Source organism: Phoenix dactylifera, chromosome 15 (genome assembly GCF_051530095.1).
Source record: "Phoenix dactylifera cultivar Ajwa chromosome 15, Ajwa_hap1_PhDact_Kaust_v1.1, whole genome shotgun sequence".
NCBI classification, from domain to species: Eukaryota; Viridiplantae; Streptophyta; class Magnoliopsida; order Arecales; family Arecaceae; genus Phoenix; species Phoenix dactylifera.
The window spans coordinates 18004229-18019421 of NC_143204.1; the positions used below are offsets into that span (position 1 = coordinate 18004229).

A 15193-nucleotide genomic window follows, 5' to 3' on the forward strand; every position below is an offset into this window, starting at 1 on the left:
GGAATCCTCTTCTTGTCTTTCCTCTCCTGAAACCCTTCTCCTTCACCAGGTAAAAGCCTTCTCCTTCTCCTTCACTGGGAGATATACCTCTCCTGATTCAAAATCCTGCTTCTCCTTCTCCTTTTCTTATTTTTCCCCTTTTGCTTTCACTTTTTCTTCTTTTTTTCCTCAGTTAATGGCGAAATATTTCAAGATATACTCTAAAAAGAAAGGACAAAGGCCGAGTCCCATGAATCAGATTTTGAATCATAGAGGTATATCATTTTTCTCTGCCCCTCTTTTCTTCTTTTTTAATTGACCGTCTCCATTTTGTTCTCTGGCTTCTCCATTTTGTTCGCAGGAAGGGTTCAAGAAAGGTCTCGATGGCCGCCTCTTGGTATTTTTTTTTCTTTTCTTTCTTAAATAAAGTTTTATGTGCATGGTTATTGTCCCTTTGCCTTAATTATCACATATTTTCTTGAAGAAAATCGGTGCCTGGGATCGAGTAATGCAAGAAGATGTTGTCCCTGTCTTACTTGATTTCCTTCTTACTTTTGGAGTTCTTGATTTCCTTCTTACTGTTGGAGTTCTTGATTTCCTTCTTACTGTTGGAGTTCTTGATTTCCTTTTTACTTTTGTTTACTGATGCCTAGGTGTTGTCCGAAAAAAAAAAATTCGAAGAGTTGATGTTGTCCAGAATTGATAGCGTAGATGAGCCAAACTGGATCTCTGATGTAAGAAGGAACAGGGATGCTGGAGAAAATAATTTTTTTTAAAAAATTAAATACATTAGCCGACGCTTATAAGCGTCGGCTTTGAGGCTTTTAGCGACGCTTTTAAGCGTCGCTAAAAACTGATCTTTTACGACGCTTTCCAAAAGCGTCGGAAAAAACTTTTTCCACTCAGGTATCGCCGACGCTTCTGCGACGCTTCGTTTAGCGTCGGTCAAACTTTAACCGACGCTTATAAGCGTCGGTAAAGGTCATAAAAGACGCCGGAAAAGATGTATTTTTTCTGTAGTGTTATGTACATCTTAAGTATTTAAGGCTAGCCTTTTTTGGATAAGTGTTGCTATTATAGATTTTATGCCATATCAACCTACTCTACAACCATTACTAACAGTACTGCACTCTAACATTGGGGGAGTTGATTAGGTCAATCTCCTGGTTTTTTCTTAAGCTAGTCTGAGATTCCAAACACACTTGCAGTGCACTTAGTGCGAGAATTTTTTTGAAGGCCAGTATATATAAAGGCCCTTAATTACTTGGCCGAAGAAAAGGTTAGCAATTTTTTTTTCCCTCCTCATCATCATTTCAGGCATGAAAGACTGGGTGGGCGGTGCACAAGTCAAGCATGATCATAATAATGATGAAATAAGTGAAAGACTCATGGAGATCTTGCACCCACCTGCCATACGCTTAGTTAGGTATACTAAACGCCCATCATTGAGCAGCCATTTAATATGGGACATGCTCTCATGAGGGCCAATTTATTGGAGAAATTAAGGATCATTGGTTTGGTGTGACTGATCGATGGGACATTCACCGCAAATCCGCTCCCGAGGAGTGATGAGGACGGCCCACAAGGTGCTTGCATTTAGAAAGACGGTGGAGGTGATGCCATGTAGCCCGTGTTGGGTGTAGATGCTATTATATGGCTACTTTTATTTGTTGCCTAGCTATTGCTCATCCAATTCATGTAGGATATTAGAATTTAATTTTAAAAAAATCACTTAGATATTTCTTAGCCTTATTTTATTTTTGGAGAAAAATATTTTTTAGACTATCAAGTATGTGACATACTAAAGAACTTCAAATCCTATCCGAACCAAATTCAGGTACTTTCTACTTGGTCATTTCTAGTGAGCTAGGTTCATTTGTTGGACCTATCATAGAACCATATGGTCTCTCACTCATTCGGATTGCAAACTCAATACTTCTCCTACTTATGCATTGTTTTTTTTTTTTTTTTTTTTTCCGTAGAGGCAATGAAGTGTCGACTTATTTCCTTCACGAAATGGATGACATCAAGATGTCTTGTGGTATATTAAGGATCTCAAAGATTGGAAGACATCGATCTTTATCAGATGCTTGGCATCTTAGCATAATTATATGATTTGGGTTCCTCTCCAATTTGCACCTGAACTGGAGAGGGATGAACTCTAATGATATATATCTAACACTTGACCCTAAGGCGAAGCTAATCCACTACCAATCCATATTAGGTTTGTACTTATGTTCACGCGTAATTATGGAATGTTTGGTTTTGGATAAACCCTGTCAACAGTTGATGTTCTTTATTCACTCAAAACAGTATTATTATTGTGTCACAATCCAAGATCTTATCCAAAACGGCTAGTCGCCCGCATGGCCCTCACATACTCTTTCCGTTTAAGCCCTGTCGTCATCGTCAGGCTAAGGGTTCAAATCTATATAAATCTAATCACAAGCACCACCATCAGCCCATGGTTGGCCCCAATGGATTCGTGATGCAGTGTCCTTTAGTCAACATAGATAATGGGTCATATCTGCTTTAATACTATTTATAACAACTCAGGATTTCACCTAAATTGGCTAACTGGAAGGTATTATTTAGATTTTTTGATCATGTATAAGTACCCAAGATCTACCCAGCGATGTAGGACTAAACACACGCCCGTACGGGTCCTCACATACTCTTCTATTTAAGCTCTGACGTTCTCGCCAGGCTAAAAGTTCAAATCCATTCAAATCTATCACAAGCACCACAATTGACCCATGGTCAGCCCTAATATATATATGTTGTAGTGTTTCATAGTCCACATAAGTTATGGGCCGATTTCACTCTGATACCATTTATCATAATCCAAAATCTTATCCAAAATAGCTAGTCGGAAGGTATTATTTGGGTTCCTTGATTCTATATAAGTACCTAAGATTTACTCATTAAATAATTGATGTGGGACTAAATACACGCCTGCACGGTCCTCAACTAGATATTATTTTACTAAAAATTTGAAAAATATACTTTAAAGCATTAGTCTAACGAGGATGTTCGGGCTTAAACGGAGGGAGTATGTAAGGACTCATGCAAGCGTTTGTTTAGTTCCACATCAGTTATTCGCTGAGTAGATCTGAAGTACTTATACACAATCAAGGAACCCAAATAATACCTTTTGGCTAGTCTTTTTGGATGAGGTCTTGAGTTGCTATATATTGTATCTACATGTACCTATAAATTAGAGTCATTTTTTCTCAAAAGAATTGGTGTCAAGAACGATTTTATCAAATATGTAATTTAAGTTCACGCAACTTGGGAATTATTATAAGATGCAAATGCTAACACAGAAAATGTTCTTATGGATGTTTTCTAAGATGCAACTTTGACAAGACTTAAACCAAAAGCTACTCATCGTATACGTGATACGCCCATGTCCAGGGTTGCACTGGTATCCCTTCTCCGGTAAAAGTGTTAATTACGATGTCATATTCCAATTAAATATGGATTCGCAGCATCAACAGAAGTCTGGATTGATGGCAGAATGCTTGATTTACGGTATAAGGCGTGTTGTTTGACCCACTGGGCACGGAGAAGCAAGAAAAAAATCACGCGTGTGACCCACCACCGGTCCGGCCTCTCAAGTCCACCATTAATGGGAGGAAGAAGTGGAGCCCGGCCTGAGCTTCTACCTGTGCCTGTCGAATGGGTTATTACTTATTAGCTATATGCATGCATCATTCCTTCCTTGCCCCACACGCTTTCCACTACCCCATTTTCTTTAGACTTTTCCCACTTCTCTTCAACAATCCACAGACACCTTCACGTGACCTCTCCCAATCATCACCCGCTTAATATATATATGTATACCTTCTTGTGCACTTAAGTTTGTGTTTATGTATATGTTACATAGAAAGGTCATGTGTTCTTGTTTCCTCCTCGCACTTGGCATGAATGAAAAAACGCCCTACCAAATATCCTTGTATATATCTTTTCATCATTTTGCCTGCCCGTCAAGCTATACAAGGATAAAAGAGGTACAAGAGATGTTTTCTCTTTTTTTCAATTATCTTCGAGAATAATAGAAACATTCTCATGAGAGAGGAGAGATCAGTGCCAATATTCTTGCCATGAAATGGTTAAAAAAAGAATGCATAGTTCATGTAAATTGAGAAGGGGAGAGAGTGATCGAAGGAAAAGCATAGATTTCTTTTTGTATCACTAAGAGCTAGCCAATGGGATTTCCTTTCTTCTGTACAATGATTAGTTAACATACTTGATCAGCGAAAAGAACATATATGCGACAACCTAGGAGATGGGTCAATAATTAGAGAAGTGCTGGAAGATCAGGAAATCATGGGATCCTTCTTTTCCTTCTACACTATGATCTATTTCCTGGATCCAAAAAAAAGAGGAGAAAAAACTAGGTGAAAAAGCGAGTGAACTTAGATATTATGTGGTGACTATTAGGGATAGTTCCCAAGCCCTAAGCCAAAAAATCTGAAAAAGAGAGGGTGGGTTTATGGTGTGGGGTCTGGAAACTCTTTTCTAGCATGGTGCTGAATGGGTGAAAGGATCGAAGAAATGAGGTGTTGGTTGGGCCGCCATGAAAGGTCCGGTACCGCTCCCTTTGGAGCCATTGGAGGCCCCGCTAACCCTCTCGCATGAAGGGCACATCGTGAGGGTGGCTGCAGGAAACTGCATGTAGAGCGGGGAGGCAAATTTGAGGGCCTTCAACTCCTGCAGCTCCTTCTGCAGCCTCCTGTTCTCGTCTGTCAGCGTCTTGTAGCGCCGTTTAAGAATTTCACAATCGACTTCAGTCTGCTTCAGCTTAGTCCTATAAAGAATTCAAATCTTGGACATGAGAACCAAGAACCGAATTTTCTCAAAAAGAAACAAGAGCTAAGAATTCTCCATGTGGCTAATTAACTTTCTTAATCTAATTTCCAATTAGAATTGCATTGCATGGTGTTGCAGAAGTGAGACGCAAACCTTGCTCTCCTATTCTGAAACCATACTTCCACTTGTCGTGGCCGGAGATTCAATTGCTTGGCTAAAGCTTGCTTTTGTTTCTGATCATTGAAAGGAAGAGACGAATATAAAATACAAAAGAGACTAATAGGCCTTTCTCGGATGAAAAGAAAAAGAGGGACAAATAATTGCGCACATACATCAATTGTTTCATATATATATATATATATATATATATATAGAAAGAATCTTAAATTATGGACTCAAAACGACTTATTATAAGATTAAGAAGGCTACTCACTGGATTTAGGGTACTATGCTCCGTGAACCTTTCCTCTAAGAGGGCAGACTGCTCTCTCGTAAGCCTAAGTTTCTTTCTAGCACTAGCGTCCTCCTCCTCATCGCTGGCCCGTGAGAAGACTCTCACCACCTCTGCCTCCTCGGATCCTGCATCCTTCTCCCTCTTGACGCTTGGAGGGTAGGCAGTGGAGAGCGTGCTGTGAGGTGAAGATGGCCGTGCCGGTCTAGACTCCTCGTTTGTCTTGTGAGACTCAGCCTTCGGCATGGCAGTCGCCCCATACACATCATTGGAGAGGCCCAAGGTGAGGGACGGCTTGTAAGGCGTCGAAATTGAGAAGGTCGAGTACGGCTCTCGTCGGCGATGGAGATTGCTTGATGAGCTGCTCCTCCCTCCGATGCCCAACCCAAGGGCGAGGCCAGTGTCACACATCTCGTCTTGGCTCATCTCCACGCTAGCTTAGATTTCTAGCTCCTCGACAGGCTCTCGCCTATATATTTGCTTCTAGGGGTGGGAGAGGGGTGATGCCTATGATTGTTAGTAAAGGAAGGAATGAGTGAGGGAAATGAATTGGGTGATGTGAGGGGATTATTATGAGAATATGGGATACAAGGATATATATGCATGTCTCGCATACACTACAAAGGCTGACAAGGGAACCTAACTCTCCTAAATACTAAAAGAAAAAGGTGCGTCCAAGACTTTGCTCATAGGATGGGAAGGTGAGGGGAGATGACTACGTGGATTCACATGGGGTTATGTAGAAGGGTGCAAAGGCACTATAAAACACATCAAGGGTGTGATTTTGCCTCCTCTACCCACAACCCACCCACCCACCTTTTGCCTCATATACATGGTTTCTCCCCCTCTCTTTTTCCCTTCACGCTGCCTTTGATTCTTCCTTCTCTTTTTCCCTGAGTTATTAGCTTAAATAGCCAACTTTAGTTTGGTGCAACCTACACTCTCTGCTGAAATGTGTGCATATGTACGCTCGATGATCATCATCGTAATCTTGTTCATACGACCGTAATGAATGCTATATATGATTGAAAGTGTTGCCGTGTGCTCGATGACACCGTCAAGATCTATAGGGAAAATCTTCATCTACGTACACAGCATCGTATGTTCCGTAGAATACCTTATGTATTCCTAATTGTTGAAGCAATCATCGGACGGTAGCACAGTTGGATGCCATGATCGAAGGCCACACATGGGGCCTTGGCTCTCTGGATTAAGTGGTTGCCCTGCTAAGCTCGTGGAAGACATGGGGCTCAGGTGGTACCTGCTCTTCTTGTCTGGCTTTTCTTCGCTCCCTGACGGTGGCGGTGACAAGGACGTATGAACTAATGGCAAAGGCTTAATGCATCATGGCCTCCATGTCTTGTTTGCAAGGGGAAAAGAAACAGATGTGGGCTCTGCCCAGGATCTAAAAGATGAATGAGGCTGCGAGATTTTGGAAAGATCCTTAAAATATTTGACTGTTTCTTTCAACCACAAAGCTGATGTTGAGCTGACCTTGTAAATAGGAACGATAGGTGGTACAATTAGCGGTCCAATAATGCTCTCGCTGCCAACCACTCCCAATCACCAAACATGTACTATTTTAGTTAGGTTGATCGCCAAATATATTGCTGAAACGTCTATTTGCAACATAGTGGAGTCTGTTATTTGCTCACAACGTAGTGCAGTCTGCTAAACATGTTATATATATAGTTGATGACTTACGTTAATACATAAAAAATATCATGACAAAATATAATGGTAAAACTATAATACAATCATATAGTAATGATCAAATTATCATTTCCCCATATAGAACTCAAGTAATTTTCTCAAAAATTGTAGATATTAGATACCGATAAAATACATGGATCTCTAGCGTGTCGTGATTATTGTTTAGACCACGATTGATAAGCATATAACATAGTTTATAAACGTTACCGACATCAGTGCTTCTATTTGTGGAAAACTATACAAATGTTGATGATGGGCGTCGCGGCACCTTAGGGGCTTTAATTAGTGCTCAAGAGGTATGATTGGCATCTTCTTGATGTAATAGGCATGATTAGCATCGCAATTTATATATACTTAGGAAAGAATGAACATCTTAATCACTTTTTTGATGCGGTATGCTAAGATATGCATTGACTTGAAAACCACTCGGACATTAAACCAACATCTAATTAGATATGATTAGAGAATAACTGCCTCATCGAATGTGAATTGAAAGGTGCTATGAAGCCAAAGCAAATTGCACATAGTATAATACTAAGACCAGTGGAGTCCATTAATGGAACGTCACCAAACCTCTAAGTTGCTGGTGGATAAAGCTAGCATGCCGACGGCCCGCGTGTCATGCAAAGGACACGACACATCCGATGTATGGTGTAATGGAGCACTGGGTCTACCAATGATTTGCTATCATGGGGCATCCGATGCCGTGGGGATGGGTAATTGGGAAGAGCAGGAGTTAGCGGTGATGGAGCTTTTGTGAGATGACATAAAGAAAAGGATAGAAACATTGGGATAAGGTTGTGTGCATGCCCTTGACCACTCTTTTTTGCAACCTTAGTCGACTACATTGTCTGCAAACCCTATTGCAAGCTTGCCATCTTGTCTTGCTACCGCTACCAACTAACATTAGGTCTCCATGCACCTTATCTTAATTAAACTAAACGTGTAGATAGATTAATTAATTTAGGAAGAGAGCAATTAATGCAAGACCCAGTGCTGCTAAGCTTTATAATTTAAGCAAGACTAGCTGGGGAATGGATGGTTATGTGCTTTGGTTGCATCAGCAAGGCACCGACTTTTGTATAAAGAGGGGGAGGGGTGTGAGAAGGACCCAATTCTAGGAGAAGGGACCATGCTTCCGTCCGAGAAGTATATTGCATGAACTCGTCAAACCATATTTGTGCTGACTGTGTTGACCCCACCCATCTTTTCTAGTAGCTTTTTTGCCCTTTTAGCTCGAAAGTAGCTTTGTTTTCGGATTCTAAGGTTCCAGAGAAAGCAACTCCACCATTTATTGGCCTCTACCTTCAGCAGTCTTTCATTTTTACCTTTCACCTATTGTTGCTTTTTCAAGAGAAAGTAACTCCACCATTTATTGGCCTCTACCTTTGGTTAGTCTTTCATAAGTTCGACTCAACACTTTCCCTGGCCTTTTTCACATTCCCTTAACTCTGATGCCTGAGAAAGAAAGGCTGTGAGTGTGAGTAGGCTTCAGCCTTGAATTACCAAGAAAAAAAAGGGTTCAGAACCTTAACCTCCCCCAGGGACAAGCCTTAGAAGAGAGCACATATTGGCAAATAATATTCTTTTTCCTATTTAACAAAAACGCGGTGACAAATTTACCTGCTTAAAAAATAAATAAATTTAATAATCTTGTTTGCAAGAAGAGATTTGATTAGCCAAAAAATTTCGAATGTCAAGGATCATAAAGTTTCTTTAGGTTAATACTATTGGCTCTATTTTTCTAAGCTATCTCACCTAGTTCTAGAAAGATCCAAGTGGAAGAGAGATAAATTTGTGGCTATCTTTGGAGACGAATGAATGTGTAAGCACAAGATGGTTTATTCTCTAAAGATAATCTTCCATAAATTCATCTTCTAATTAAGGGTTGTTTTCCTTAACTTTCTGATTCTCAAGCTAAATGTTCTAATTAAGCATGCATGTTGATGGAAGCGTATTTTTCTCAAAAAAATTGCTATCCATGCTACTATGTAGAAATATAAGTTTTGAAATTTGGAAAAATACTCTACCACTATTTGTATAATATATAAAATACCCACCTAAATATGGATTATTTTCGATAAAAAACTGATCTGGTCACAGAGAGAGAGAGAGAGAGAGAGAGAGAGAGATTGCAAAAATAGGATTCTAAATCTCCTTTCTTTTATTAATTAATTATAAAACTAATCACAAGCTCCTTTCATGCTAGCAAGGTTAGTCTTTACAAAAGTCAGGTTGGACTTCTTTTCTAGTTAAAAAAGGTTACTATATTTCCAAAAATAGCCGTAGCTAGTAAAAATAATTATAAAAATCTAGAATATTTAAAGATCTAAATTTCAACTCCTACATTATCTTTAGATATTTTGCCTGATTATTTTTCTGAATTATGAATCAAAATCTTTTACAAAAAGAAAACTTTGACTTTGATTGGCCTATTCAAAAGTCCAAATTGTTGTTGACCTCTATCTGCTGCGTGCAATGAATCGAGTTGTCTTACCTCTTAGTTCTCATAAAGAGTTTTGTCTTCGAGGATGACATGCTGAAAATGGATACTACATGAAAAAGTTATGATCTTTCAAAGTTGAAATTTGCAATAGTCCTGGACATGGTGGGTCTTATTCCAAAACCCTATCTTTGATCTACTCAAAGTAGGTGGAGTAATGGTCCATAAAGGGTGTGGTAAAGTCCCTTGGATCAGAAATAGTTGAAGAAATTTTAGAAATTAGAATTAGGTGATGTAAATTTCTAATTTCTAATTAGGCAAAAGCCATTCAAGAGCAAATAATTCTAAATCAATGATATTTGAGAGATTTCATAAATTCATGACAAGGAATATGGAATTTATCTAAAATTTAATTATTTTAGAAATTTCATAAAGAGGAATAGTAACTTTAGGAAGCTATTAATCTAAAATTTCGTTTTTAAAGCATTGGTGATATATGGAAGGATTTTAAGTTAGGAAATGAAAATTTAGAAATTATTCAAAGTAATATTTTTGAGTTATATTAATTTGCTCAAATATTTTTATCACCTTAGAATAAGAAAATTCTAGCTTATTATTAAAACTTCAATTTGATATGAGAAAAATTGTTGCAAACTAAGATTATGTTTTGTAAATTATAACATATAATATATTTTATCTAATTATTTTATAAATTTTAAATAGTATTTCATAACTCGTAAATAATATATACTACTTACGCAAAATAGGGGATTTAGTGGCAGTCAAAATACCAAAAACCGCTGGAGAATCTTTTTTCAATAATTTTTCCTACTACTGCTATATGCTGTTGGTAAATGTGCCGTCGTTGTTTCAACCCTAGAGATTTTATCCAACCGTTGAACAAAATATAAAGACCACTATACTATACCAGTGCCTTTGTGTAAACAAATCTTAAAGTGTTTTATAGCCACCAGTAAAAGTGCACCGCTAATTCTCTAATTTATTATAGTAATAATTTAAAATTTTATATTTCTTAAAACATGCATCGTAAATGCCTAGCTGGTAGTTATTTGCAAAGAAACTACGTACTACTCATATTATTCTGAATGTGTGAACCCTAGGAAGTGATTACTTGAAAAACTAAGCAAGTAGAAAAAATGAAGAATATTAGATGGTGGAAGGTTGAATTGGTTATTTTTGTTCTTAAGCTATTCTAAGTAATTTTCAAAAATTGGTACCAATTACATGATATATATATATATATATATATATATATATATATATATATATATATATATATTGTTTATAATTTTTCTTCAACTTTTACATTGTTTTCACCCACATCACACTCAAGCCTGTATGTATTTATCAAAAAGTCAATGTTAATTTTTTTTTTAATTTTTTAAATAACATACATACATATTTTTTTTTTAAGAAAGGGAAGTCCACGCACCACACCACTTACTAAATTATTATGATTGTCCTTGAGGGCGGGACCAACTTCCAACAAAAATTTCCACGCTTAAGCCCTACAATTATTGACACCGGGAGGCTCCTTCCAATGTGACAAGATGTCCTCCTTTGGGGCTCTCTCTCTCTCTCCCCCTCTTCCCCTCCCCTTCAACGCAATGCGTGGATGTGAGTGGGACAGGTGCATCATTCCAACTTTGCATGGGATTCCATCACCATCAGCAAATCCCCATATCTTTGGTGGGCCCAACTGTCTTCCCCAGTGGGCCCACCCCAACTTCCTTCCAATGGTCAACATAGTTCTCATCCACGGCTTCCCCACCTACGAAACTGCATGGATTCTTCCCACGGAGGGCTGGTGTGGCCTGGGGACCAGTGGTTCCTGCTTTCTGCTTGTGGATTAAGCGAATACGCAATGGCAACGGATGCTTTCACGAGCCAAGTCGATGCCCAAGTGATGGACGCAAAGCGGGTTCGACGTCATTGATGCTTGATAAAAGGAACCATTCACCATCTTCTTACTATTACAACGTAATTCTACATAATCCAAACGGGGAGAAAAGATGGATTTCCCAAACCACTAACATAACAATGTTTTGATTAATTCCCTACATCATCTTGCTTTTCCAAAAGTTAGAGGTATACTCAACATGGTCATCATACGCCCTTCTAGAAGGATTTCCCCACCACACACACAAAAAGAAGAAGAAAAAAAAAAAGAAACTCAGAAATTTTGGAGAGGTACCCCAGGTAGATGACTAAAGAATTATTTTTAATATGAATTCTATCAGCCATTTACAAACTTGCAAATCCGAAAACTAGTTGACTACAGCTATCAATTATTGTCGGCAAGGATGGTGATAGCAATTATCTTCGAGACTAAGTATGGTATACTGCTGATGTGGGGCACTTGGTGTAGGGCTTAATTTTTTCGAAGGGCGATGGTTCTACGAGTTAGAAACTACCCTTCCTTTTTGATGAACCACTCTCTCGGATGTACTAAAACAAAGCTCTTGGATCGACCCTGGACCACAACCATCCCAAGCGGGCAGCCCCCGAACCAACAATTGAATGATTGTCTCTATGTGACCAGAATTTGTAGGTCCACTTCCAAATGGAGTTAACACGTACGATGGCTCCCACGCTGCACTACCTTTTCTTTTCTTTAAGAAATTCTTGTTTAGGCCTGCTAATTTCCATACTGGGAGGTCCTTTTTTTTTGACGTTGGACTTTGGAAATGCACCTACTTGATGAGACTAAAAGTTAATTTGTTATCTATTTGCAGGACAAGTTCTTTTTTTTTTTCTTCTTCTTTTTTTTTCTTAGGTAAAGAAAAGAGGAGGTGGGGGAAAACCTCATCTGCGTAGCAACCTTCACTGAGCCCCCTCTCTGCTGGAGAGTGTTCGATGCGGGTAGAACATTTTTTACTCAGATCCTCTCCATCCGTGGTAGAGTCCCACCAACATGGCAGCCCTATCTTCGTGTGAGTACGTCATACCAGCGTCACCTAAGTAATGACAGAGCAGATAGCGACTTCACAAGGCAAACTAGGCGGAGGGCATGTAATCCCGCATTTATTCGACGCCCGCACGTTTCGAATCTGGACCATTTGGGTGAAATCAAAGTTCCATTTTCACTGTGCTACTATCTCGATGGTACAAGTTCTGGTTTTGCCTACCAATGATGACAGATGGAACTATATTTTTCCTTAAGGAAAATTTGGTTGTTAATTAAGTATTCGATATTAGATAAAGTATCATCTTGATTGTTTTAATCGAACGATTAGATTTAGTGTTTGATGGGAGAGCCTTCAAATCACGGCCAAACAATTTTTGTTTTCTCTAATCTTTCAATCATGTCATGTGACTAGAAAGGTCCTTAATGATTGCATGGGGAACATTGGTTAGGAAAAAATCCTTTGAAATTTTAAGAGTTAGGTCACATCCTAACTTCCATCCTAACTTCTAAGGGAATTTCTTGATCAAAGAACTCTTTGAAATGAAGGAATGTTTAATTCGTGGTAAATTTAATGTTCCGGCAAGCAGTATATATCATGACTGAAAAGTGCAATATATTTGCATCATGACGATACTTGACACAATCTATATCCATGACATGAAGGATTTTATTGCTACTGATTTTGTTGCTCAGGCAACCAAGACCAGTTCTTTGTTACTTTCTAGTTCTTCCATATATTAGGACTTAAATCTAAATGAAGAACAAAAGCCTATCTCATTTTTCTCATTTACTTAGTCAAGTTAGGGCACCTACCTGCCGTGATGGCAAAATTACTATATGAGGAGCTCAGTGGAAAATCCTATTTATCTCATAAAATAAGATCATTCTTTTGAATTGCAAGCATAGATAGCCATGACACCACAAAAGTGGATTTAGCTAAAAATCTGCAAATCAAAACTTGAGGACTAGGCCTTGCCCATGAGACCTTGGGTCCCAAAGACAATAATAGACAGGTATTCCATGTGGTGACCTGCCAGACTCTAGAATAAAGTTCTCATTATCAATCTCTTTCTAATTATGAAAGTATGCCTTGACCAAGATTAGCATAGCACTCAATTGAAATGACTGGAAAGCAATTGAAAAAATTGAGTCCAAATGAATGAGATAGCATCGGTTGGTTGTATTATGATTTTAGAATAGTCAGATCTGATGAAAAATTGGTTATTTAATGCAAGTCTTGTACCACTCACAGCATTTTCTTTCCAATCTTCAAATAACTGACAGCCTTCCGCTGCCACGACCCTGGAGTTCGGATTCCTAATAACGAAACTTGCTCCACCCTTTGTGCCTCCATTTAGCACCGACCCATCAAAATTGATCTTGAGAAAACTAGGAGGTGGAGGCTCTCAGGTGAAGAACACCGTACGAGAAGCTGCCGAGACTTTTCTTTAACATCTTTTTTAAACCTAAGATACGGTTGTTCAAAGAAAAATATTTTCATGCACGAAGTTTGCAAGATCCAGTAGTATTGTCTTGGCAACCTAACACTGAACCACCTCTTATATATCACACTAGTTCTTATCAGTTACATGAATCCCCTCGCACCATGAAACAAGAATTCTTTGTGTGCATGAAGTAGGCATCCCTAGCATTACTTGAATTCAAATACACTGGATTAGACTAGTCTCATAAATTAATCATATTAGGTGAAGCCAACTATTTTACCGAATTCAACCAAAATAATTTGTTTTTTCTTTTTTCTTCCCATGTGCACACGTGTGTGTGGGGCATGTCCACACGCATGCCATATTGCCAAAATTAACCTGGCGTGATGCAATTCAGTCCCATGAAAGGTAGCTAGTGTGCACGAGCAGCTACTGTTCTGATCAACCTGCAGTTTGTCCAACAGTGGCCACTTAAAGCCTCATTGTACTACGTACATGGTTTACGGTTTTATTTATGTTATATGCCTAAATGTGCTTCTATTACATGCCTTCATCAGATTATAAACTACATACATAGTTCCAGCTAAATCATAAATGCATTCGAAAATTCTCTAAAACCACCTCACAGTGAATTAGGAACAACTCGAGTGTAGCAGAGAATGCTAATAATTCTGGTTGAGTAGGATCATGGGCCTTGTCCAGTCCCTATTATTTGCGTTTGAGGGATTCAGAGGGAGACCAGTTCAGACTACATTAATCGAGATCCCAATATCTGAGGAAGCACCACCCAAGATTCACATCCAAGACATCTGGTTGACAAGCCTACCTCACTGTCAAAGTCCCTGTTGTTGAGAGCTAATGTTGCTTTCTTTTTTGTGGCAATCCTTAGGGTGGTCACCCCTAGCTTAAAAAAAATAATTGTTGTCAGAGATCAGATCAGGTGGCAAAATTGCCAGGCCCAGGTCTTTGTATGTACAAGAAACACCAGAGCCGGCCCAAATATATGCCTCCAATTGGAGCCCAAAATCATTTCATGTGCTCCCCAAGTGAGAAGTGTGCATGGGCACAGATTTGATATATGATGGTGCCAGATTTCAAGCTCCTTCTCTTTGTTGTACACTGTCACCGAATTCATAAGAATACTTGGGATCTTTGTGAGAAAACAGTAGTTAATCTTAGGTCACAAACCCTTAACCTCTCACCAAAAAAAGAAGAAAAACACTGTTGGATAAAATCTTGTCCTATTGAATTACCCATGCACCTTGGTTTTGAAGAGACCACGAACTCTTTTTTCAGCTAAAGCCAACGAGCTGCAAGTTAATTACATCAAATAAATAAGGAACATCATCATTTCATTTTAGGATAATATCATATACCATCAAAAAAAGGAACAACCTCAAATCGATCTAATAAGGTCA

At 38.7% G+C, this 15193-nt stretch overlaps 1 protein-coding gene across 1 annotated transcript; it reads right to left on the reverse strand.

Annotated features, from left to right (window-relative positions):
- Positions 1-4140: 4140 nt before the first annotated feature.
- On the reverse strand, positions 4141-6232 carry LOC103704310 (homeobox-leucine zipper protein HOX19-like). Its single transcript, XM_039134150.3, has 3 exons — positions 5228-6232; positions 4948-5027; positions 4141-4792 (listed from the first exon to the last, which is right to left on the reverse strand). Exons 1-3 carry the CDS (start codon positions 5669-5671, stop codon positions 4504-4506), a joined length of 813 nt encoding a protein of 270 aa, XP_038990078.1. The 5' UTR covers positions 5672-6232; the 3' UTR covers positions 4141-4503.
- Positions 6233-15193: the final 8961 nt, after the last annotated feature.